Source organism: Mesoplodon bidens, assembly GCF_964165515.1.
Source record: "Mesoplodon bidens genome assembly, contig: HAP1_SCAFFOLD_452, whole genome shotgun sequence".
In the NCBI taxonomy this organism is placed as follows: domain Eukaryota; kingdom Metazoa; phylum Chordata; class Mammalia; order Artiodactyla; family Ziphiidae; genus Mesoplodon; species Mesoplodon bidens.
In genome coordinates, this window is record NW_027672147.1 from 226,158 (window position 1) to 251,198 (window position 25,041).

At 50.5% G+C, this 25,041-nt stretch overlaps 1 protein-coding gene and 1 long non-coding RNA gene across 2 annotated transcripts; both read left to right on the top strand.

Annotated features, from left to right (window-relative positions):
* Window positions 1-1,164: 1,164 nt before the first annotated feature.
* Window positions 1,165-21,853, top strand: LOC308610538 (BCL-6 corepressor-like; the record flags this gene model as incomplete). The annotated part of the gene is made up of 7 exons (XM_081259632.1): window positions 1,165-1,220; window positions 2,245-2,373; window positions 3,911-4,300; window positions 4,962-5,015; window positions 5,486-5,672; window positions 11,115-11,277; window positions 21,850-21,853. Exons 2-7 carry the CDS (start codon window positions 2,371-2,373, stop codon window positions 21,851-21,853), a joined length of 801 nt encoding a protein of 266 aa, XP_081115758.1. The 5' UTR covers window positions 1,165-1,220; window positions 2,245-2,370.
* Window positions 21,854-23,186: 1,333 nt separating this feature from the next.
* LOC308610544 lies at window positions 23,187-24,380 on the top strand. The gene is made up of 2 exons (XR_014014576.1): window positions 23,187-23,506; window positions 23,924-24,380. It is a non-coding gene; the product is annotated as an uncharacterized lncRNA (long non-coding RNA).
* The last annotated feature ends 661 nt before the right edge of the window (window positions 24,381-25,041 follow it).

Below are 25,041 nucleotides of genomic sequence, written 5' to 3' on the forward strand. Positions count from 1 at the left end.
TTGTGGATCCGCAAACCCATAGACTCTATAGGCTATGTTCCGCTGCAGAATTCTAACTACATGGCCACCTTATCTTCCTAACATCAAGTGGGAGCAGTCTGGCCGGTCCATCTCGTTCTCTTGATCTTGAGTCCTCTGCAAAAGACATCCCCCTTTTCTGTGCCAGCACATACGTCACAGCCCTGAAGAAAGTGTAGACATCTGAGGTACGTTAACAGTGGGGGAGGGCTGATATCCCGTGAACAGACACATAGATGCCTGTTAGACCTGGAAATTGAAAACCAGAGAGGCGGGGCCACACTGGTTTTGGCCCAGGCCACCAGCCACTGGTGTTCCCAGCAAAATGTTCCCAATGTGGGAGTTTGAGGAAGCAGGGAAAGGCAGGTGGTGTGAGTTTATTAGGACTTGAGGCCCTCAGCCTCGCACTGAGCCCAGCTGAACCCCCAGAGCGTGCTTCCTGCCCTCCTATGGGCTGCTACTCCTAAAGGTACTTGGTTTCAACAGTTATTTGTGCATCAGGTTAAAGACTGAAGGGAGAGGGAACTGCAAGCCTAAATTCTTCATATCATACGCCACCTCCCTTTCTCTTCTTATTATATAAGCAATTCATGTGAAAAACAAATAAGGCAAACAAAACAAAACAAAATTACCTGAAGTCTTGCTATCCAAAAGTTACCATGAGTATTTTGGTGTATACTTGTTCCAGATTTTTCTTTATTTTCAACCCTTCATTAAGGCCATTGTTGTCCTGACAGATGATGCTGCCACAAGCACTTGAGATGAGGCTCCTCTTTTTAAAATACTGTATTTGCATTTGGCTTAATTTGTCTCAGGCCTTGCCTTGCCTGGTCCCCAGCGTGGTGTCTTCTGCTGCAGTCTCTGTAAATTGGAGTTGGGGTGATGGGGCGGTCAGGCAGGGCTGTGTGTATCTGTGTCTGTACGAGGGAGGGCGGGCACACTTTCCAGTGTTTCTGGGCAACAAGCAGGCACTCACTGCAGTTTCCTATCCCTCAGGCCTGGGCTGTGGAGACAGGGGAAGTACCAGGAAGGGGTGGACGACCCCGACCCAGCTAAATGGAAGGCCCAGCTCCGCTGTGCGCTCAACAAGAGCAGGGAATTCAACCTGATGTACGACGGCACCAAGGAGGTGCCCATGAACCCAGTGAAGATATATCAAGTGTGTGACATCCCCCAGCCCCAGGGCTCTATCATTAACCCAGGTGAGGCCCCAGCTGCTGGGGAGAAGGTGGACAGTGTGCCAGGTTCCGGGCTGGACCCTTAAAGCAATAGTCGACTTGAAAGTCGCCTCGCTTACAAAGTTGAAGACTGGTAAATAAAGCAAGAAATGCTGTCCCTAGAAAGAACCCAGAGAACAAAAGATATAAACTCAGCACAGTCTTCCTGCCCACCCAGTGGAACAGTAAAGCATTAGAAAGAAGAGGGGGTATTGAGTTCTATAAAAAATAACTTCTCTTGGGACTCAACACTGAGAAGAGAGGCCAGGTAGTTTAGAAGAAGGAGGGCTTAAAACTTAGAAGGTCTGAGTTATAAACCTCGGTCTTTCCATTTCACTACTTGTGGGACATTGAATCAAGTCATTCAACGTTTTGAGCGTCAGCTTCTTCCACTATAAAATCTGGGTTCTCATCTTTCCTGCGTATTTCAAAGGCTGTTGTAAGAATCAATTGCCATGACATTATGAAGGCTATTAAGTTCTCTTTATAAATGATGGGTAAGTGATCATTTAATTTGTATGGTATTTTTCCTAGGAGAATACCACCTGATCCCTATATTTACTCAATGTTGAGCCAGTTCCGACTAAGAGCCAGATAATTTAGACTTGACCTCCAGTGAATCTAGTGAGGCTCTGCCATGAGGGAAGGGTCTGTCTTCACAGTAAGCTTATAAAGGAGAGAAGCTGTGCTCCTTGGGTCCTTAGAAGGGATGCGAATGTGTAGAAAGGGGTTTAGAGTAGGAATTAAAAGGTTTCTAGGAGAAGGGAGTAGGGTCTGCAGCTCCTGGATAGGGGAGGGGATGAGAGCTTGCACTGGGGCTCCGTAGGAGGAGCTGGGAGTGGGGTGAACACCCTTGGTTCCCACTCTTTGGCATTGAGGGTGCACACTGAACCCAAGGAACCTCTGTGCTGGCAGTGCCTAGCTTGAACAGTGGGTCAGCTGCAGGGATGACAGTGCAACGTGAGCGCCTCACTTTTGACCTTTGTGTGTGTGTGTGTTTCTCGGGTAGGATCCACTGGATCTGCTCCTTGGGATGAGAAAGATAATGATGTGGATGAAGAAGATGAGGAAGGTGAGCTGGACCAGTCACAGCACCACGTTCCCATCCAGGACACCTTCCCCTTCCTGAATATCAATGGTGAGTGGGGTGGGGGGTGGGACCGAGGCATGGAGAGGATGTAAGGGGCTTTGATTTTGCAACCGTTGACACCATATCCACCATTGCACTGGGAGCAGCGACCAGGCCCTGGGGCCAGGCTGCCAGTCTGTTAGCAAGTAGGAGTTATAGGCAAAGAAACTCTGTAGGCATAGTTATCCCAGTGGGGTGGCTTCTAGGCAGAGAGAGCATCTTCTGAATCTTACGTGATAATTCAGAGAAATTAAAAAATGAAATTCATTCTCAATCCCGCATACAAATACACAAGCTGTTACAAATTTTGCTGATTTCCTTCAGGCCAAGTGCAGGGATCCTTTTCGTGAATTGTAGGCAAACTCTTCTGCTATTTCCCTCGGTACAAATTTTCTGTCACTGCCTTAACAGCCTCTGCTAAGGCTGTATCGTGGGAAACTTGTGGCTCTACAGCTCTTAATACTAGGCTCTGATAAAATTTCTCTACTAGAGACGTTTATCTTTTTAAAATTTATTTATTTATTAATTTATTTTTTGTGGTACGCGGGCCTCTCACTGTTGTGGCCTCTCCCATTGCGGAGCACAGGCTCCGGACGCGCAGGCTCGGCGGCCGTGGCTCACGGGCCCAGCCGCTCCGCGACATGTGGGATCTTCCCGGACCGGGGCACGAACCCGTGTCCCCTGCATCAGCAGGCGGACTCTCAACCACTGCGCCACCAGGGAAGCCCTCTCTTTTTTTTAAATTGACTCTTTGAATTCAGCTTCCCAGGAAAGATGCGTTTAGAGGTTGGAGGGTCCCTGTGAGACAGAGCAGGTACTGCACCTCCCATTGCACGTTCTGAGGACGCTCAACCACAAGGTGAACTGCTCTTCCACAGCATCTTCACGTGAACTTTTCACTGACATGCTCCTAGTCATATGACTTGCAGTCAGTTGAGTAGCTTTTCACTACTTTTCTAAGTTCCATCTGGCTGCTAGGGTCAAATGAGATACTTTTGCCACCTAGAAAATTTAGTATATGAAGAGGATTCCTGTAGGATTTTGGAGTCCCCTTCCCTAGGTGATGCCCCTTCTTTTGAGAATCAGGAAATGACTCTTATCTGTCTACTTGCCCTCCTTCACTTACCCTGTCATTTAGAACCTTGCATCCAAGTGATGAGTAAAGACAACGATCATAGAGCTCTCTCAGGTTAATACTGCCACAGCTACATTCCCACTTGGTGCAATTTTAAGATTTGGACATTTGGAAATGTGAGATCCTTTCCCAAATCTTTGGCTCACTCATTCTGTTATTCTCACCCCTTAAACGGATGCAACCCATTTCCAGGATCATGATTTCCCTTTTTTTTTTTTTTCATGTTTTTTTAAAGCTAATATTGTGTGTCCGTACGTTATGGGCCACCTTGGATCCTTTATGGAAACATGTGAACATATATTAAAAATAAAAAAGTAAAATGTGGCCCTACAGCCACACCGGGATTTCATTGCCCTGAGAGAGGAGTTGGGGCACATCAGTGACTTCCACGAAGCCTATACTTTCAAACAGGCTCCGGGCCAGCCAGTTTCCGGCTTCAGCAAGGAGAATGTTCCAGCGGTAACCAACAAGGAGAACCTGGCGACGCCGGTCTCGACTCCATTCCTGGAGCCGACCCTGGGGAGCGACGGCTCTGCGGTCACGTTCGGGAAAACCCAAGAGGATCCCAAACCATTTTGCGTGGGCAGTGCCCCACCGAGTGTGGACGTCACGCCCACCGACACCAAACACGGAGCTGACGAGGCAGGATCAACCGATGGCAAAGTTCTGAACCCGAAGCCATCTAAGCTGGCAAAGAGAATCGCAAACTCCGCTGGTTACGTGGGTGACCGGTTCAAGTGTGTCGCTACCGGACTGTACGCAGACTCTAGTCAGCCTGGCCGGGACCAGCGGGCATTGCAGGTGAGCCCCCCCCCAATCCGAATTTCAGGAGCCTGACCAGTTGTCAGGTTTTTTTAATGTGTGAAGAGGAGGGGGCCGGGGGTATGATAGGGCAGGACACCGGGCTGATTTGGTTAATGAAGCTTAGGGTAATTGAAATGTTTGAAATGTGTCCAGTAAGGGGACGTAAGTGGATACTTGAAGTTATTCTGTAGATTTTAAGCGAACTCCACTCGAATGCTGATAACGGAAGTTTTAATTATTGCGAAGGATGTCTAAAAGACTGCATGACATTTACCTATCAATCGCTTTGATTTCTCTGCCGTTACTGTACGTTAACAAATATACCTAAAAGCGCTGCTTAGAATGCCTTACGTGATACTTGGTGGAGGTGTGTAGCGGCCGCATGTCTGTGAGATTCGTGCAATTTTTTTTTCCACCCAAAAAACAAACAAATAAACAAAACAAAAAAACAAACCTTGCTTAAAGGGATAGAGTATGTATTTAACTTGCTAGTGAATGATAGATGTTGTATAGGAATTTCCTTAAGATATTTTACTTTTAATTAAAAGACAAATAAAGCCAAATTGTTTTGCAATGTTAAGAAAAAAATTGGTTTATGCTTATAAAAATGGATGAAGTTATCTAAATGATGCATTGAGTGCCCATTTTAATTACATAGATGGAAGGATTACAAGAGGACAGTATTTTATGTCTACCCGCTGCTTACTGTGAGGTCAGTTCTTCAAATTTTTATTACTAGAATCTTCCATAAACCTTTTGAGTTAAATTTCATTTCCAAATATGCAAAGGGAAGTTTGTGGGCCATGGTCGTCTTTATTCACTGTGCATTTGTTTTCTTTTCTGTTGTGTTTTTGTTTCGTTTTCTTTGCGTTGTGTTTTTGTTTTGTTTTATTTACCTTCGAAAGAGAATGTCTGTCTCTATGCCACAGTGTATGTATGGCTATACATACACACCACATATATCTCTACATACATATGGCTTTACAAAGAAAGAGTGTGTGACTAGTTACACATAGACACTCTTACGTTTTATCGTTCAATTTTAAAATATCTCAGTTGTATCATAAATTGTGGTTGGTTTTGGGCAAACTTTTCTTTGAAGATACTTTCCTTTAAGGTAAGGGCAGTGAAATAGCTTTGGTGGTAAGGTGTGTCTTTTTTCCATCTCCGTTCTCTTTGTAGCGTGCAGTGATGCGCTTCTCAGAGTTGGAGATGAAAGAGCGAGAAGGTGGCCACCCCACGACCAAAGACTCCGAGGTGCGCAAATTCAGCCCCGCTGACTGGGAAAGGCTGAAAGGAAGTCAGGACAAAAAGCCAAAGTCGGTCGCCCCGGAGGAGGCCATTGCCGACCAGAACGACAGTGAGAGATGTAAGTGAACCCAGGCGGCTCGCGTGTGGTACCACGTCGGTGGGAACGGGGCGGTTCCGCTCCCAGTGCCGAGGGAGGTGAGAGGAAACAGTACGCTTCCGACGGCCCAGCGTCTGGGTGCTGGCTGTTCGGAGAACGGGCTGCTCTGGGCACCCTTCCCAGCTGTGGATTGCAAGGCTGGTTGTCCTTTGGAGCGTTGCGGCATCCAGGAGTGAAGCACCTATGAAATGTTGTTCCCTGGCACGCGTCTCCTTTTTCCGGAGCAATGCTAGTCCTGTAGTTAGTCATAGTCTGATACAGTAGAGCAGAGGAATGGCAGTGCAGGACCTCCGGCGTAGCAGGTATGTGTTCTGTTTTGTAGCAGGTACGGACACGGGTTTTTGGTAGCAGTGGAATGGCACTTGCAGCCAGAGCCAGACCCTCCAGAGTGACAGTCTCCTGTGGGAGGGGGTGGACAGTACTCGGATTCTCCCTCCAGAGGCAGAGGTTTCGTTCAAGTGCGATGAGGGCTGATGAAGGCCCCAGAGAGATGAGCATCATTGTGTTCTGTGGAGGCTCGTTTGCAGCCATGAGGAGCTGACACCACGCTCCCAGGCCGTGGGACCAACGAGGCCGTTCTTCCCACCAGACGGGTGTGTTCTGTTCTGGAGGCCGAACTGGAGAGAAAGCTCGTGTTGGCCTCGAGTCACACTCTGCGGTCCCCTCAGCTGCTCCCCCACTGGGGTTGACTTCGGGCTTGGCCCTCGAGACTTCCTGGGCTAATGAGATGCGTTGGCAGCAAGTGGAGGTCTTTCTCCCGCTTTCTTCCGTGTGCGTGCTTGTGGCTGTGGCCTGCAGCCTGCTCCGGACCCCAGAAACCTCACCGGTGATGGTGAGTGAGGGCACCTCGGTGAACGTCGAGGACAGGGTGGGCGTGAAATCCTTCTGAGACGGGACAGTCGGGGGTGGTGGGCACGTTTGGGAGGCCCAGGCCCTTGGACCCGGTCGTAGGGTCGGCGTTCGCCCGCACGCTTAGGTCGTGGGTGCCTGATGCAGTTCGGGAAAATTGTGGTCAGCCACAGCGTGTGCTTCTCTCTGCTGCTTGGAGCACTGCCCTCCCCCAGCTCATCTTTGGGGTCAGACAAAGGCCTGTGGCCACGGTTCTGGGTAAGCCACACCGGGACCGGTGTGTCCTACGTGGCTCCCGTAGAAGGGGATTTCTGGGGCTAGTCAGTGGCGGCCTTACCCGAGGGATGGGGCTCTCGATGTGCCTGGAGTAGACGATTCCGAGCTCCTCCCCCTCGGGATTGGAATGAAAAACGGAGGGTCCAGGCCACCCTGAAGCAGCAAGAAGGCCTCCCTCCTTGCCTGTGCTCACAGCTGACACGCAGCCCTTACCCTCCCGAGTGGCCTCATAACTCAGCTCTTGGGGAAGTTTCTCAGAGAGATGTGGTAAAAGTGGGCAAGGCCAAGTTCACGGGGATGCACTTTTCTGAGGAGGGGATCTGCCTGTTGTGGGTGGACGGTGAGGGAGGCTGGAGGAAGGGAGCGGGCAGTTAACCTGCCTCGAGTCTTCTCGCCCTTTTCTCCAGCAACGTGGCCAAACCCAGGGTGGCCGCTGCCCTTCACGTCTCAGTGGCCTCACCTGCCCTTCTTCCCAGAGACGTTTGTGTGCGTCCTTCCCAATCTTTCCTGCTGAGCGTGGAGACGAGAACTCGGTGTGGCTGATGGGGAGCAGGGTCTGAGCCCCAGATGATTCCGAAAGCCCCCTCCCCCCACCGCCTGCCTCCAATCTCAGACCGACCGACGGGTCTCTTCCTGGAGCACCCGGGACATGGCCCAGTGAGCCATGAATGGCCACCATGGGAGGGCAGGAGAAGGGTTGGGGAAGGTGAGGGGCTCCGTTTGAAAGGTTGGGGCAACGGAGGTGGGTTCCCCACCCACCCTCTGTCTTGTAGAGACGTGGGGTTTGTGAATAGCTGGTCAGGAAAGGTCACCTGAAGGGGCCACTGTTCTTACTGCGGCCTCCACGTCCAAGGCCCAGCAGGTGTTCATTCCATTCAGCTGGATATGAATGGGCCTTCTTGTTCTTGGGCCATCACGTCTTGAGCTGATATGGGCTCAGGTCCTTCTCATGGGTGTCGGTGTGGCCGAGAGCCGAGCTGTGAGCACATGGGAGCTGGGGCGAGGATTTGGGTCGGCCAGGGGTCTCAGAGAGGGTCCAGGACACCTTCAAGATGCCTTCCCCCTTCTGAGGCAGCCCCTACCCATGGAGGGCCCAGGAGCTTCTAAGGTGATGGGTGCTGTTTGCGCAGCCCTGGTTGTCCTGGTGCGGGTGCATCTTGTTGCTAGGGGCTTGTTTAAAAAAGAAATTAACTTGAATACACAGTGGCTGAGATACTCATTTATTCTTTATGATCACATGGGTGGCTGAGTGAAATTTTATTTTGGAAGTTCACCAAATGAGTTTGGAGGTTCCTCAGACTTGGAAGTTCATCACTAGGAACCCTCAGTGGCATTTGAAGATGGGGCGGGGCAAGGAGGCATTGGTCCCTTCCTTCTCAAACTTGGAGTAACCATCTCCCTTGCGAACCACTTGGCTGGGACAGGCCTAGGTCCTGCTCAGTGGCAGTGCCTGGCCAGGAGCTGGAGGAAGGCTCAGTCAAGGGGCTTCATGAAACTTCTTTGCTCAGGGAACTTCTCTTCCAGCTGAGCACCTGCACGTTTGTAAACTACTTTGGAACAGAGATCCCCTGCACTCCTTGTGTAGCGGGTGTAACTTTGAACAAGGTTAGCCCTGACTGGAGGTGCTATTATAGTTAAGCTACAGAGAAGGGGATTTTAATCCTGGGGAGCCTTGCAGCGACTCAGAACCCTCTCACCTTGTTTAGGCCTCACTGGGCATGGCTCAACAGTGGTGAGGGTGCTTTGTTGCCACAGTGACTTGTAAATGTTGCTGTGGTGATGCTTCTGTGAGGTGATGCTATGGTACAACCATAATGAATTTGGGATATATGTGCTGTGAGTCATAGGACCATGCTGCAGGGACCACGTTCACATCTTGCTTAGACTGGGTGACCAAGGGCACATGGCTTCCCACTTTTAGAAGGGCCAAAAGTAGCAATGATGGCAAAGCCTGATGGTTAGGATCCCCGTGTATCTATTTATCTCCCCATCTCCTTTGCCCTCAAGGGTCATCCTCCTGTGGGTCGTGGTTAGAACAGTCTTTGAGAAGCTCCAAGTGACACGGAGCCTCTACCCCATAGCTGGTGGCCATGGGCATCTTGGGCAGTCGGGGTGGGTGTCCTTCAGGGTTATTACTGGCCTGGGTAAGGTCACACTAGCGTAAGGTCTTGGGGGGCCTTAGCTGAGGGGAATTGAGATCTTTGCCCTAAAAGGCTCCGGGGTTGGGGGAAGGGTGGATGGACCTAGTTTGGAAAAAGAAACTTTCAAATTGGACATGGGGGTTCTTAAGGTAGCCCTTCCATTCCTCCATGGATCCCCTCCCACGGAGCTTTTAGGGAAGGCTGATTGGACCAGAGAAGTCCAATGGTGTAACCAGCAGGGCTCACCTCTTAAAATTTCCTACATTTCAGGCCTGAGATTCAGGCTGGTCTGAAAGTCTTGGCATCTTTTGGTTAAAGGGATTTTTCCAGCCTTTCTCTGTGCTGAGCCCGGCCCGTGATTATGAAGCCCAACCTGGAGGGAGGCTAGCAGTAACATTCCCACTTTACAAGTGAAGGGGGCCGAGTTGTAAAGCGGCGCCATTCCTGCCCGAGTGTTTAAGAGGGTCACAGAGCAGCCCGAGTGAGAGTTGCAGCACGCCGTCTTCACCGGGCCTGCGGTAGCCTGTGCTGCATCACCCGTAAGCACAGGCCAGGAGTTTGGGGTTTCTCCTGCTGCCATGGCAGGAGACCCTCGCGGTTGGGGTGATTCCACCATTCCGGCAAGAGTAGATGGGGATCTCTCCCACCTTGGGATACCCTTGGAGAAAAGCTAAGTGTGTTCCACCATTGAGAACACAGGTCAGGCTAGCCCAGGCCTGGGTGAGGTTCATCCCCACAACTGGCTGCCATTAAATGCTGGGAATGCCTCCCAAGACAGGCTGATCAGGGGACCAGCCTGCTGAGCAGAAGTGGGAGTGATACTTGAAGTGGTCTAGGGAGAGGAGGAGGAATGCGAGCAGCATGTGAGGGGTGTGTCCATGATTTCATCTAGAAAAACGGGCTGTGGGAGCTTAGCTCAGGTGTTAACGAAATACCAAACTCATACACCCACCCCCACCCCCGGCCGGTGATGGACACAGGGTCATCTTCGGGGAACTCTTTACCAGCACAGTGATCATTATGGAATTATTTGTGTGTTAGAAACAATGTGACTAGCAAAGCAGTTGAACTGTTTCTTTGGCTAGAGCAAAAGTGAGGAGTGATGTTAGGCTGGGGTAATTGGAGGAAAAGCCCCAAGTGGATGCTAGATTGAGCAGAGGGGGCAGGAGCAACACAGGCGGAGCTGAGGTGTGAGCAGTTCAGCCCTGCCCGCCGCACCCCCCCACCCCACCCCCACAAAGGGGGTTGGAGTCTTGTCTTTGAAATGTCCTTAGATGCTTGTTGCCTGGGAAGGAAGGCGTGGAGACGTGCCAGGTGGGTGACTGGTGTCACTGAGAGCCTTCTTCCTAGACAGGAAATAGGAGCAGCCCCTCGATGGCAGTGAAATGCTTTTCCCCCCACGGGTGTGGAAAGAGGACAGACGGACTTGTAGCAATCTGGTTGAGTTCTTTGAAATTGCCCTTGACCCTTGTGTGTGCACCAGGAAGCCTTTCCTTTCCCTTTGCCAGGCTCCTCTTGCCTTGGTCTCCCCAGCTTCCCAGCTTCCCAGCCTCCCACCATTCTTTCCCTACCCTTTTTCTTCACCCTCGCCCCTGCTGACCCAAGTGAACATTGGTGCTATGTCTGTGTAGATGGCAGTTGGGGGCTATTTGGTCTCTTGATGACATCAGCCTTTTTTGTTGACTAGCAGCTGTTTCCATAGTCATTTGTAGCTCTGCCCTGATTGGTTGGATCTTACTGTGAGGTCACTCACCCCCCATTGTAGCTCTGCCCTGATTGGTTGGATCTTACTGTGAGGTCACTCACCCCCCCTTTAAAAGTAAGCCACCTTGGAGAGTTAAGCAGTTAGGGAGTGATCTCACATGCCTATAGACGGATGGTGTAGATGCCTCACCTTGACCCTTGAAGGATGGATTGTGAGTGGGCTACGCGCCTCATTTTCTGCTTTCTTTGCTGGTTGTGTTCAGCTGTCCTTCCTTTGGGACGTCTTTCTGAGGGTTTTGTGCTTCTGGCGTGTGAGGCCCCTGGTCTCCAAAGGGGGGTGGTCTGTTGGTAGCAGATTGCCTTGGGCGTGGGGGTCCTGCCTGCTCCTGGTGACCTTTGTTCCCTCCTTTCCGGGTTGTCTCCCCTCCCCTAGGGGAGTGTTTTGATGGAAGCAAACCTGACCGCTTTGAAGCCCCAGAAGACAGTGATCTTCCTGAGGACATGGACACGGAGCCCCCCAGAGAGTCCCCCGCCGACCAGGCGGCCCCGGACGCGTCACGCAGCCCCACCCTCCGGCTGAACAGAAAGCGCAAGGTGTCTGGCAATAGGAACCACACTGAGACCACTGTGCTCCCGGAGGACTCTCTGCTGAAAGCCAAGCGGAGACGGGTCTCCAAAGGTGAGCTCGGTTTGGCTTCGGGCCCGCAGGGCACCCTACGGAAGTCCTGGAGCGGAGCAGTGGAAAGTTCCAGTCCCACCCTGGATCCCTGGGGGGAGCCACTCACATCTCCCCACCCCCCACCCCCCCAAAGCCAGGTGGCGGGGCTGGAGCCCAAAGGTGGCCAAAGGTAAATAGACCCCCTCCCGAGACTTGGTGACAAGTTCCAGCCAACACAGTGACCACACCCCTCCCCTCCCCCACCCCTGTTAGTGATGTGTAAGACAGTTTGTCCCCCACCCCGCCCCGGGGGGCTTCTTCATTAATTTGTAGTTATTTCTCCATTAGCTGACTGGCCTGAGAGGGAAATGACAAACAGTTCCTGTAACCACTTAGAAGAGCCACATTATAGTGAGCTGACCAACCTGAGGTGTGCATTGAATTAACAGGGCTCCATCCCAGAAAGCAGCGCCGCTTGCTGCACCTTAGAGGACGGCGGGAGCAGAGAGCAAACCTGGCCGGCAGGGCAGGAAGGAAGTGACCCAGGCGGTTCAGCCTGCGGTCACCCCCCAGGGCAATAGCATCTCCGAAGAGAAACCTGGCAGGAAAAGGGCAGAGGCCAAAAGCAACAGCAGCTGGTTGGAGGAGTCCCTTAAATGCAGTGACAATGAACAAGGTACGCACGGGGCGGGGGGCGCTCCTGGAGGGTGGATCACCCGCCCTCTGTGGGAAACGGCCCTGGAGGGGACCTGAGGGCCATCCAAGTTGACAAGAGTAGCGTGTGGCGAGCGGGGAGTTTTCTTCCTGAGGTCCTTTCAGCCTGCACACTTCCTTATGGAATGGACAGTGAGGTGGGAGCTCGACTTCCTGGGCTGCTCCTCATCACCCAGCCCGCGGCTGGGCAGGAAGGGAAGTCTTGGGTGACCCCGGGCGCTTGTCAGTGCCCTCATTCCAGCCTCAGGCTGTCCCCAGTCGCCCTGTCCCGAGCACCCAGGCCCCCCACGGGTGGGGACGGGAGCGCACGAAGGGCTGGCTTCTGCCCTGTCTTGCGGCCCTTTGAAGCGACTTGCCATTTGGCGTTTCGTGGGTTAGCCTATTTGCCGGTTGAATGTGGGATAATTAAAATATTAGTGCTTTGAAAACATAATTGGTATATCTTTAAAAACTGAAGCTGCTCCAACGATCAGTGCTAACAATGGGCTTTTCTTTCCTCACCGGCTACAACTGTGTAACGCCCGCTGCTTCTCCCCCTGACAGATGTGCTGTGCATGGACGAAGAAATGGATCGGCAGCCTTCGCCCCTGCCGCAGCAATACACCGACAACAGCGAGAAACCATCCGGGAAGCGACCGTGCAAAACCAAGCATTTGATCCCTCAGGAGCCCAGGCGGGGCTTGCCGCTGCCAGGGGACTCCTAGGTGGACAATGCGGATGGCAAGGTACCTCTTGCCCCTGGCTCTCCCCCGTCCCCCGGGCCCGTGCAGGCACATCCCGCCTGCCTACTTCTCTGCTTCTGGGGACAAAGCTTTCCTTTTCCTGAACCCCTCCCCCCAAAACGTCCCTGCCCCTTCCTAGGGGACCTGTCTCCTGGGTGGCGGTGAAGTTTCCAGCTAGTAAAAATGCAACCCCTTCCTCGCGCCCCGCCTCCCCCAGACAGAGAGGAGGAAAAGTGCTTTCCTCCACTCAGGTTTGTAACTCAGGGAGGAGGCGAACCAGGCGGGTGGTGGAAGGACAGCCTGAAATGTGTGCGCTGCCTGGTTTCGTGATAGGTGACCGTCCGGAGATTTTGAAGGCGGCCTGAGCCCAGTTCCGACTATGATCTTTCGCCGGCCAAGCAGGACCAGAAGCCCTTGGACCATTTGCAGCAATTGTTACCAGCTTCCCACGCCTCGCAGCTGACATGGTCAAGCTCCCCTCCAGAGACCACCCAGTCCCGCCCGATGCCACCGGAAGCGCGGAGACTTATTGTCAATAAGAACGCGGGCGAGACCCTCCTACAGCAGGCCTCCCGGCTTGGCTACGAGGTGAGCATCCTTGTGGGTGCCCTGGATCAGGATCCGCTGGCTTCTGCTCCTTGGGTGGGGGACACACTGGCTGGGGATGGGGGGCGGGTCTCAGAGCCCAGCCCCCTCCACGTGGCGGGCTGGGCTGGGTGTTCCAGCAGGGTGTTTGCTTTGGCTCCCGCTCACACTGCGGGCTCTTTGGTGGCTTGTTCAGTCGTGGTGTGAAAAGAAAGGCAGGCCTCTCTGATGTTCCGTTCCCGTTCAGGCAGGTAGGCTGCTTCGGCCAGTCTGGCTCACTTATCTCTGATATAAAATCTGACCTAACCCAGGGCTTGGCGACCAGGGGAATTTTAATGAGCCCTTTTGGAATCTGAATAGCAAGAAAGAGAGTAGGAGAGTAGTTATTAGCTCTACTAACTTGTGCTGTTTGGGGCAGAGTGATGCCCCTGTGGGGTAGCGGGTGGGAAGTGTCTGTGCAGAGTAGGGATGGGAGTGGGGCAGACCTGAGCAGTCTCTTTCTGAGAGGGCACGGGAGCCGAGGGCTGATGGGCGGGGAGCAGGGGTTGAACCTTGCACAAAACTCCCTGTCCACACTGCTGTATCCCAACCCAGCACGGCTGATGACAGTGATGGCCTCTATTGCTAGAGCAACATAGAAAGATAGCTGATATCTGCCTAAGCCCGTGTGATCTGTAGTAACTCCTTTCACCCTGTTAACATCTTCACTTGGGAGTAACGTGTACTAGCCCACTCTCGGATGAGGAAACTGAGCCTCAGAGGGGTTAGCTGATACCCGTACAGGTAGCAATCCAGCAGTGCTCCACAGCCCACCACGCTCCTCAGCAAGACTGGCTCACACTGGAATTGCCCTTTTTACAGTTCAAAACCTCTGTAAGACAGATGACTCTCTCTGCCCTGTGCAGTTCCCCCACCATACTTGTCAGTAGCAATTGTGATGTAATAGCCCACAGGGCAAAGGCATTTTTCTGTGCTGGCATCAGCCCTCTGGGAGTTGAATGGTGACAGTAAAACGCGGTTCAGCAGGCTGAGCGTGGAGGTGTGGCTGAGCACTGGGGTGGCAGGACCCAGGCTGGCCTGGAGCCCTGGCGCCCACACCCTCAGCCAGCTCTGTGCTCCTGTCCCCCGTCTCCCGTCGTGTCCCCCCACCCCGGTCCATAGTGCCGTGAGCCCTTGGAAGTGTGCCTGCCTTGGCCCTAAGGCATGACTGTGGGTGGGAAGTTGGAAGCACTAGGGCTATGCTTAGTTTGGGGGTGTTTTTTGTTGTTGTTGTGGGTTGAATGTGCTGTTGTTTCTATCTACACGTCTCTTGGAGACCTCTCCATTAGCTAGAGAGCACTTTCTGGTAGTTAGCGCAGTTACTTGCAGGTGAAGTCCAAGGAGCACCCATTTGGTTTCCCAAGAGCTGAGAGCGGGCGCCTAGGAGGACAGAGCAGATGTTGCACATAGTGTTGAGCTAGACACCCCCGTGGTTGAGAAAATAGTCTCCTTGCTTCCAGCAAACGCTGGAGGTGGGGGGGAGACTCCTAACCCCAACTTTTGGGTTAGGGTTGAGAAAGTAGACTCCCGCTTCCAGCAAATGCTGGAGATGGGGGGGCGGGGTGCTGCTGCACCCGCCGTGGAGGGCGGGGCTCCGAGCCCCACCTGTGAACTTGGCATCATTTCCAGCAGCCTCCCTTTGGGACCAGAGAGGTCAAAAGACCCTCGTTGGTCCTCTAAGACAGTTTCCATTTTGGTTTGGTGGCTCTGAGGCCTGCACCAAGGGGCACTTGATCCATCCTTTTTTAGGCTACCTGGCCTTTGATTGCACAGGAAGCCTTGGGAATGTTTACGGTCGGATTTGTTTTTTTCTTCAAATGTAAATTTCAATATGTAGATTCCACACATCACCAGTGTTGATGCTGAACATTGTGACAAGTAGATGAACGCTTTCAACTTTGAATCCAACTTTCTGGGATTTCTCTGGGCAGAATTTTAAATGTTGGGATGAAGGCCCAGTTGGGAGATGTGGCAGCTTCAACCTTTTCAAATTGAAGGACAGTTTGCTTAAGCAGATAAGGGTGTGGTTTGGGAGGGTTTTCCTGAAGTTTTGTCTTCAGCATTCTTGGTTATTTTCTTCTGCTTAGCCAAAGATACCATGTGCAGTATAAAGGCTGTCTGAGCTCTATGTCATGATAATCTGGTTCTGGAAGTTTAGAAACACACTCTGGCTTCAGATCCGCGTTAAATAGATCACTTGTGTGGCCAAAGACCTCAAACCTTTCCCTCCTGGGAAAAAGGCTTCTATTTCTTAGGCTAAAACGCCAGTGTGCAACCACATGCTTGTGCCTTTAGCGGTGATAGTTAAATTTTCTATGAATTGAATAAGTCATGTTTTTTAAAAAGTTAATGAGGCATTTAATTAACTAACAACGTCGGGCTTATGGCCTTTATGGTTACATTTTGCGGGTAATGGCATTCGGCTTATAGCCGCTGAACAGAGAGCTGTCCGACAAAAGCAGTTTGACTTTGCTCGGGAATGGCTGGGCTGCCCTTCAGACACTCCCGTTTATTTCTAGCGGAGAAAATAAACCAAGGAATGTGTTGCGTCGACAGACTCGTCCCGCCTCTTCACCTTTCAGTTAGAGAAAGTGCTGGTGGCGACGGTTGCCATCCATTTAGAGGCCATCACCCTCCTAGCTAGGAGAGTGTAGTTAGCCCACTTGACCCCCAACAGAGAAGGCCTGTGGGATGCTCGTCACAGCTGGATTGCATCCCTCTAACTGGGGCCCTTTTGGGCCTTTTGAATCTTCCCAGCTGACCAGGTACCAAAGACCTGAGTTATAGGTCTAGTACTTCATGTTAATTGAACTTGGGGTTTAATATCTCTGGGCCTCAGTTTCCAAGTGTTGAATGAGGATAGTACTACCTTCCTTTCCTGCTATCTCCTGGGTTCCTGTGGGTGACAGAAGACGTCCTCATCTGGGGAAATGAGAAGCACTGTGTAAATAGTGGTATCAACGTGGTTGAGTTAGGACAGCCCGTGGCAAAAAGTCTGACCTGGCTGTGGGGCTACTGCTGCCTTTGCTGCCATCTTCCAGGAGAAGAGAGTTGACTTACCCACCAGCTTGGACGGCCTTTCATTTCTAGGTACCCTTGAATCTGCCCTAGTAGTGATGAAGGTTTCCAGGTGAAGGCCATGATTGTCACAGCAAATAAACCCTGGGTTGAGTAAATTGATGTGTGCACAGCAGTTGGTGGCGTTCAGACCTGATCCCAGAGCCACGTGACAGGGCCTCTCCCTGGCTGGGGCACACAACTCATTAGCTTGCAGCCGTCCACTCAAGTCTGGCTAGTGAGGGCCTGCTAAAAGAGCAGCAGCTTCATGCGGTATCCTGGATACCAGGGCTCGGGGCAGGTGGCCTGGGAGCCCAGAGGATTGTGGGCTTTCTGGCAGGTTGGGATGTAAATGGAGAAACGCATTCGTGGGCGTGCCTTTTCTCTTCCTCCTCTTGTTTTGGAAGGGAGCTGCTGCAGTGACCTGAAGTAACAGGGCACCGATGGCCAGGTTTACCAGCATGCCCCATTGGTTTCACGTGGTAAGCAAATGGAACATTCTAGTTTGCTCCCAAGTGAGTGGTCACCTTTGATTGGCGTGTCCTCCAAAGGGCATAAAAGGTTTTACAGAACCCATCTCGCACTTATGGGCGGCTAGAATGACCCCCGTTTTACGTTTAACAGATGAGTTACCTGAGAGATGTCACAAGGAGGCCTGTTCTGACCCCATCCCATCCCCCCTTACCCAGCAGACCATGTGTTGGGCCACATGCATGTTCTGCCTACTCCCAGCTCTCAGAACCTGACGGCTCTCTGCTGGGCATGACTTACCCAGTATAAACAGTGTAACGTGTTTTCTGGTGGCATATGCTTTTGATGTGTCTGAAAACTTTCTTAAGGTAATAAAACATTGAATAAGTTCCTGCTCTGCTTACTGGGAGTGGTTCATATTAATATTTTAACAAGCCAAAAAAATAAGGTTAATAACAGTGATGCTAATGCACAGTGTTGACACAGAACATCTCCGGGGTGGGGGGTGGGGCGGTGCACGTTTTATTTGATTCTTGAAATGTGGAGGTTGCAGCCTGTGGTGTATCAGGTTCCTGTCATTAACTTGAGTAAATATGAAAATTTTAGACTGATTCTGCCCCGAGAGGGTGGAGTGAGGCAAAATAGAGGGTGGGGTTATTGGAGGCATTTTGTGTCATTCCTCGAGGATGGAGGGAGAGAGCTTCTCTTTAACTCTTCTTAACATACAGACAAGAGCATCTGAGGCCCAGGTTCTGATTGGGGATCTTAACAGGGGGCGCGAGGATGTAGCTGACCTGGGTGTCCCTGCTTCTCTAAGCTGGGGAATGTTCTCTGGCTGATTTAAGCTCTCTCTTTTTTTTTTTTGGTTTTTTTGTTTGTTTGTTTGTTTGTTTTTGTTTTGTTTTGTTTTTTTGCCTTGTTTTTTTTTTTGCACCCTTTAGGTGCAAGGTTAGGTTGTTTATTCGAGATGTTTCCTGTTTCTTAAGGTGGGATTGTATTGTTATAAACTTCCCTCTTAGAACTGCTTTTGCTGCATCCCATAGGTTTTGGGTCGTCGTGTCTCCATTGTCATTTGTTTCTAGGTATTTTTTAATTTCCTCTTTGATTTCTTCGGTTATCACTTCGTTATTAAGTAGTGTATTATTTAGCCTCCATGCGTTTGTTTTTTTTTTTTTTTTTTTTTTTTTTTTTTTTTTTAAATTATTTATTTATTTATTTATTTATTCATTTATTTATGGCTGTGTTGGGTCTTCGTTTCTGTGTGACGGCTTTCTCTAGTTGCGGCAAGTGGGGGCCACTCCTCATCACGGTGCGCGGGCCTCTCACTATCGTGGCCTCTCATTGCGGAGCACAGGCTCCAGGCGCGCAGGCTCAGTATTTGTGGCTCACGGGGCTATTTGCTCCACGGCATGTGGGATCTTCCCAGACCAGGGCTCGAACCCGTGTCCCCTGCATTGGCAGGCAGATTCTCAACCACTGCGCCACCAGGGAAGCCCGCGTTTGTATTTTTTACAGCTCTTTTCCTGTAATTGATATCTAGTCTCATAGCATTGTGGTCAGAAAAGATACTTGATACAATTTCAATTTTCTTAAATTTACCAAGGCTTGATTTGTGACCGAAGATATGATCTATCCTGGAGAATGTTCCATGAGCACTTGAGAAAAATGTGTATTGTGTTGTTTTTGGATGGAATGTCCTATAAATATCAATTAAGTCCATCTTGTTTAATGTATCATTTAAAGCTTGTGTTTCCTTATTTATTTTCATTTTGGATGATCTGTCCATTGGTGAAAGTGGGGTGTTAAAGTCCCCTACTATGATTGTGTTACCGTCGATTTCTCCTTTTATGGCTGTTAGTATTTGCCTTATGTATTGAGGTGCTCCTATGTTGGGTGCATAAATATTTACAATTGTTATATCTTCTTCTTGGATCGATCCCTTGATCATTATGTAGTGTCCTTCTTTGTCTCTTCTAGTAGTCTTTATTTTAAAGTCTATTTTGTCTGATATGAGACTTGCTACTCCAGCTTTCTTTTGGTTTCCATTTGCATGGAATATCTTTTTCCATCCCCTTACTTTCAGTCTGTATGTGTCTCTAGGTCTGAAGTGGGTCTCTTGTAGACAGCATATATATGGGTCTTGTTTTTGTATCCATTCAGCCAATCTGTGTCTTTTGGTGGGAGCATTTAGTCCATTTACATTTAAGGTAATTATCGATATGTATGTTCCTATTCCCATTTTCTTAATTGTTTTGGGTTCGTTATTGTAGGTCTTTTCCTTCTGTTGTGTTTCTTGCCTAGAGAAGTTCCTTTAGCATTTGTTGTAAAGCTGGTTTGGTGGTGGTGAACTCTCTCAGCTTTTGCTTGTCTGTAAACGTTTTAATTTCTCCATCAAATCTGAATGAGATCCTTGCTGGGTAGAGTAATCTTGGTTGCAGATTTTTCTCTTTCATCACTTTAATTATGTCCTGCCACTCCCTTCTGGCTTGTAGAGTTTCTGCTGAGAGATCAGCTGTTATCCTGACGGGGATTCCCTTGTGTGTTATTTGTTGTTTTTGCCTTGCTGCTTTTAATATGATTTCTTTGTGTTTAATTTTTGACAGTTTGATTAATATGTGTCTTGGCGTATTTCTCCTTGGATTTATTCTGTATGGGACTCTCTGTGCCTCCTGGACTTGATTAACTATTTCCTTTCCCATATTAGGGAAGTTTTCAACTATAATCTCTTCAAATATTTTCTCAGTCCCTTTCTTTTTCTCTTCTTCTTCTGGAACCCCTATAATTCGAATGTTGGTGCGTTTAATGTTGTCCCAGAGGTCTCTGAGACTGTCCTCTGTTCTTTTCATTCTTTTTTCTTTATTTTGCTCTGCAGCAGTTATTTCCACTATTTTATCTTCCACCTCACTTATCCGTCTTCTGCCTCAGTTATTCTGCTATTGATCCCATCTAGAGTATTTTTTATTTCATGTATTGTGTTTTTAATCGATGCTTGATTCATCTTTAGTTCTTCTAGGTCCTTGTTAACTGTTTCTTGCATTTTGTCTATTCTATTTCCAAGATTTTGGATCTGGGAAATAGAATCTTGGATCATCTTTACCATCATTATTCTGAATTCTTTTTTTTTTTTTTTTTTTTGCGTTACGCGGGCCTCTTACTGTTGTGGCCTCTCCCCTTGCGGAGCGCAGGCTCCGGACGCACAGGCTCAGCAGCCATGGCTCACGGGCCTAGCCGCTCCGCGGCATGTGGGATCCTCCCGGACCGGGGCACGAACCCGTGTCCCCTGCATCTGCAGGCGGACTCTCAACCACTGCGCCACCAGGGAAGCCCCCTGAATTCTTTTTCAGGTAGACTGCCTATTACCTCTTCATTTGTTAGGTCTGGTGGGTTTTTATCTTGCTCCTTCTCCTGCTGTGTGTTTTTCTGTCCTCTCATTTTGCTTATGTTACTGTGTTTGGGGTCTCCTTTTTGCAGGCTACAGGTTCGTAGTTCCCGTTGTTTTTGGTGTCTGTCCCCAGTGGCTAAGGTTGGTTTAGTGGGTTGTGTAGGCTTCCTGGTGGAGGGGACTAGTGCCTGTGTTCTGGTGGATGAGGCTGGATCTTGTCTTTCTGGTGGGCAGGTCCACGTCTGGTGGTGTGTTTTGGGGTGTCTGCGGACTTTTTATGATTTTAGGCCACCTCTCTGCTAATGGGTGGCGTTGTGTTCCTGTCTTGCTAGCTGTTTGGCATAGGGTGTCCAGCACTGTAGCTTGCTGGTCGTTGAGTGAAGCTGGGTGCTGGTGTTGAGATGGAGATCTCTGGAAGATTTTCGCCGTTTGATATTATGTGGAGCTGGGAGGTCTCTTGTGGACCAGTGTCCTGAAGTTGGCTCTCCCACCTCAGAGGCACAGCACTGACTCCTAGCTCCTCAATTTGGGATGATGTGTTGTCTATTCATGTATTCCACAGATGCAGGGTACATCAAGTTGATTGTGGAGCTTTAATCCGCTGCTTCTGAGGCTGCTGGGAGAGGTTTCCCTTTCTCTTCTTTGTTCTCACAGCTCCTGGGTCTCAGCTTTGGATTTGGCCCCGCCTCTGCGTGTAGGTCGCCGGAGGGCGTCTGTTCTTCGCTTAGACAGGACAGGGTTAAAGGAGCAGCCTCTTTGGGGACTCTGGCTCACTCAGGCCGTGCGGGAGAGAGGGGCACAGAGTGCGGGGCGAGCCTGCAGCGGCAGAGTTCGGCGTGACGTTGCACCAGCCCGAGGCGCGCCGTGCGTTCTCCTAGGGAAGCCGTCTCTGGATCCCGGGACCCCGGCAGTGGCGGGCTGCACAGGCTCCCGGAAGGGCGGCGTGGACAGTGTCCTGCGCTCGCACACAGGCTTCTTGGTGGCGGCAGCAGCAGCCCCAGCGTCCCACGCCCGTCACTGGGCCCCGCGCTTTCAGTCGTGACTCGCGCCCGTCTGTGGAGCCCCTTTAAGCAGCGCTCTTAATCCCCTCTCCTCGCGCACCAGGAAACCAAGAGGGAAGAAAAAGTCTCTTGCCTCTTCGGCAGCTCCAGAGTTTTCCCGGACTCCCTGCCGGCTAGCTGTGGCACATTAGCCCCCTTCAGGCTGAGTTCTCGCCGCCAGCCCCAGTCCTCTCTCTGCGCTCTGACCGAAGCCCGAGCCTCAGCTTCCAGCGCCGCCTGCCCTGGCGGGCGAGCAGACAAGCCTCTCGGGCTGGTGAGTGCCGCTCGGCACCGATCCTCTGTGCGGGAATCTCTCCGCTTTGCCCTACCCAGGTATGTGGGGAGTTTCTTGCCTTTTGGGAGGTCTGGGGTCTTCTGCCAGCATTCAGTAGGTGTTCTGTAGGAGTTGTTCCACGTGTAGCTGTATTTCTGGTGTATCCGTGGGGAGGAAGGTGATCTCCGCGTCTTACTCTTCCGCCATCTTCCTCCGGGTCCAAAAGATAGGTTTTTTAAACGTGGTATTGAGATAAGTGGATAGCATTACATCTCCAGCATCTAGTCTAGTAGGTGTTCAATAATTCTGTGATGAATGACTGAAAAAACATATGGTAAGTCCAGAGCCCAGAGTTCTGGTTCCACTGGTGCTGCCTTGTGTGACCTTGGACAGAGAATTACATTTCCACTGAGTCTCAGATACCACGTAGGAAGTGGGTCTCCAACAAGATGGTCACTAAGTGTTCATCCACTTTAGACTTCTAATCCCTCAGGCAGGGAGGGCCCGTGCCTTCCTCCTGGGTACTTGGGCGGTGCCGCCAGTTGTTTTGTTTTTAATCTCAGAGGTTTTCAGGGTAGTGCCAACAAATGCTAGGGCTAAGAGAGGCTCATGGCAAGCATTAAAAGCCACTTTATTTTTTAAGGAGGCTTACTATGGTTATTTGTAGTCGTTCAGATCAGGTCCCCTATTCAGTCTGGTGGCCTTTCCATGCAGTCAGTTGGGCTTCCAGCAGCCAGCTGGCTGGTTGGGGTCTTAGGGAGATGCAGCTGCAAACACTATCTGCATTGTCTCTGGAAAGGTTCTGAAGGTATGCCCACCCACCAGGTTCCAGAGCTAGGAGAAGGTTGGGCCAAATTTTGTGAGGGTATGGTTTCTGCTGCACAAAAATGAGATTCCTTTAATAAAAAGGAGGGAGGCTATTTTCCACTTAACCTTCATTCGTTCATTCAACAAACATGCCCACTATGCACCACTCGTTGCCAGGTGCCATGCTGGGCACAAGGAGGGAGATAGTGAGCAAAAGCCGCATGGTGCCCATTTTTCTGGAGCTTGTCTTCTCAACATCAGCGGTACTGATTTTTTGAGCCAGGTAACTCTTTGTTTGGGAGACTGCCCTATGCATCGTGGTGTGTTTAGCAGCATCCTTGTCCTCTACCCACTAGACGCCAGCAGCAATTATGACAACCACAAATGTGTCCAGGCATTGCTAAATGTCCTGGAGGGGGTAGGGTGGCCAGAGTCACCCCCGGTTGAGAACCACTGGCCTAAAGGGAAGACAGACGAGACGGTGGCCAAAGAACGGCACAAGTGATGCATCATTTCAAAGGCAGTCGTGCTCTGAAGGGGTAGGAGCACAGTCATAAAGAAAGCAGTTCACAGAGTCAGACTGGATTTAAAACCAACTCTCTTGGCATGGACATATATACACACACACGCTACCAAAGGTAAAATAGATAGCTAGTGGGAAGCAGCTGCATCGCACAGGGAGAGCAGGTCGTTGCTGTGTGTCTACCTAGAGGGGTGAGATAGGGAGGGTGGGAGGGAGACGCAAGAGGCAGGGGATATGGTGATATATGGATACGTATAGCTGATTCACTTTTTGATACAGCAGAAACTAACACACCATTGTAATGCAATTATACTCCAATAAAGATGTTAAAAAATTAACTCTCTCAAATTATTCTTTAGTAACTTTCCAGTTCTTCCATTATTGTTCGGGTTATTCTTCTGGATGTAGAAAATCATAATGGAATGCCAAGAGACTTTTTTCTTTTTTTTTATTTCAGCCTCAAAATGGCCTTTCCAGCCCAGGGTCCATCATGGCCACTGAGAAGTTATGGAAAACGGATGTGGCTGAGGCTTTAGATCTTAATGAAAAGCTGGTAGGTATACCCAGCATCAGTCCCCTCCTGTCCAAACCTGCGTGCCCTGCAGATAGTTTACACATCAACCTCACATACATGTTTAGTTGTTACAGTAGCTCCACGAGACCCATCTCCTATCCCAGCATGGGCTGGAAATTGCAGAGCCCAATTCCTTGAAAGACTGGGTAGTAAGAATGAATGTTTATATCTGTTGTCATTCCCCCCCCCCACCAATTCTCAAAATGGCATAGTGTAAATGGATGCGGGGGAAAATGAAAGTCATACTAAAAGCCCCAAATGCACTCATTTGCAAAGCATGTGTTTCTTCTCTGCAACTGCAGAAAATGAATGAAACAGAATTAGACGTTTGCCTCCTCAAAGTGGCCACCAGCGGTCTTGGGCCAGGCCTCTTACCTGTGAAACGCTTTCTCGTAGTACTTGGATATGAGGAAAACCCTCGGGACTATGATGAACATCAAAGGTATGTCAGGTCACGTGTCCATGAAACACCTCTCCCCAAAAGAGAGGGAGAGAGTCCACCAGCTTCGACAAAGAGACCTCTACCTGGTGTTTGATAAGATCACCCTACTCAAGAACCAGCTGCAGAGGAAAGAAGAGCTTTTCAGACGATACGAGAAGGACATTGAACAGCTCAAGTATGGCCCGTGTCCCTGGCAGAAGGCCCAGGCCTCCATTCTCCAGGCTAAACCTCGGGGCAGCTGCAGACCCGTAGGGACCAGGACAAGAGGACAGAGGCCTGGGTGTGGAGGGGGGAGGCGGGATGGTGACTCAGGGCCTGATGGACCCAAGTCTCTGGGCAAGAAAGCAGCAGTTAAAGTACCCTACTGTTAAGGAATAAGGTGCACCTTTTATAAATGTGTCTGATGTTTCACCATGTGTGTGCTTTTCATAATTCCATCCTATTTTCAGTGGTATCCGTTCCCCCACCCTCTCTGGGAAATTGGGAGGGGCTGGTAGCATAACCGTTGCCCCCTTCATGCTGCACGTCCACAGCCAATGGGCTATTTATTCTGCCCTCTAGTCCCCACATCTTCAGCCTTCCCCCCACTTGTAAGGAAACCGCGAAGCCAGGCATATATGGAAGTGTTCTGAGGATCTCCCAGGTCGGGAGCATTGGTGGTGAGTGAGAAAGCTGAGGAGAAAAGAGACTTTGTCTCTCCCGTGTGCTCAGGCAGAGCAAAGTGTCGGTTCAGATGTACCAGTCACAGGTGGCAAAGCTGAAGGACGACATCTCCAAAGAGGCCGAAGAAAAGGTGCTGCTGAAGGAGGCCCTGGCGCACATGGAAGAGCGGCTGCACCAGGAGAAGAGGGTCACCAGGGCGATCAGGCAGCAGAAGGTGAGAGGTCCCTGCTCGGAGCAGAGCCTCTGAGGCTGCCCCTCAGCTCCCTTTAGAAACAGCCAACTGAGGTCCCAGTGGGATCCAGGCAGCACAGAATGCCTTCGCTCATTGCAAAGGAAGGTGGCAGAATAGCTTTAGCGTTAGGCAGACTTAGGTTTAGACTCTTGTTCTGCCACTTACTGTGTGACTTCA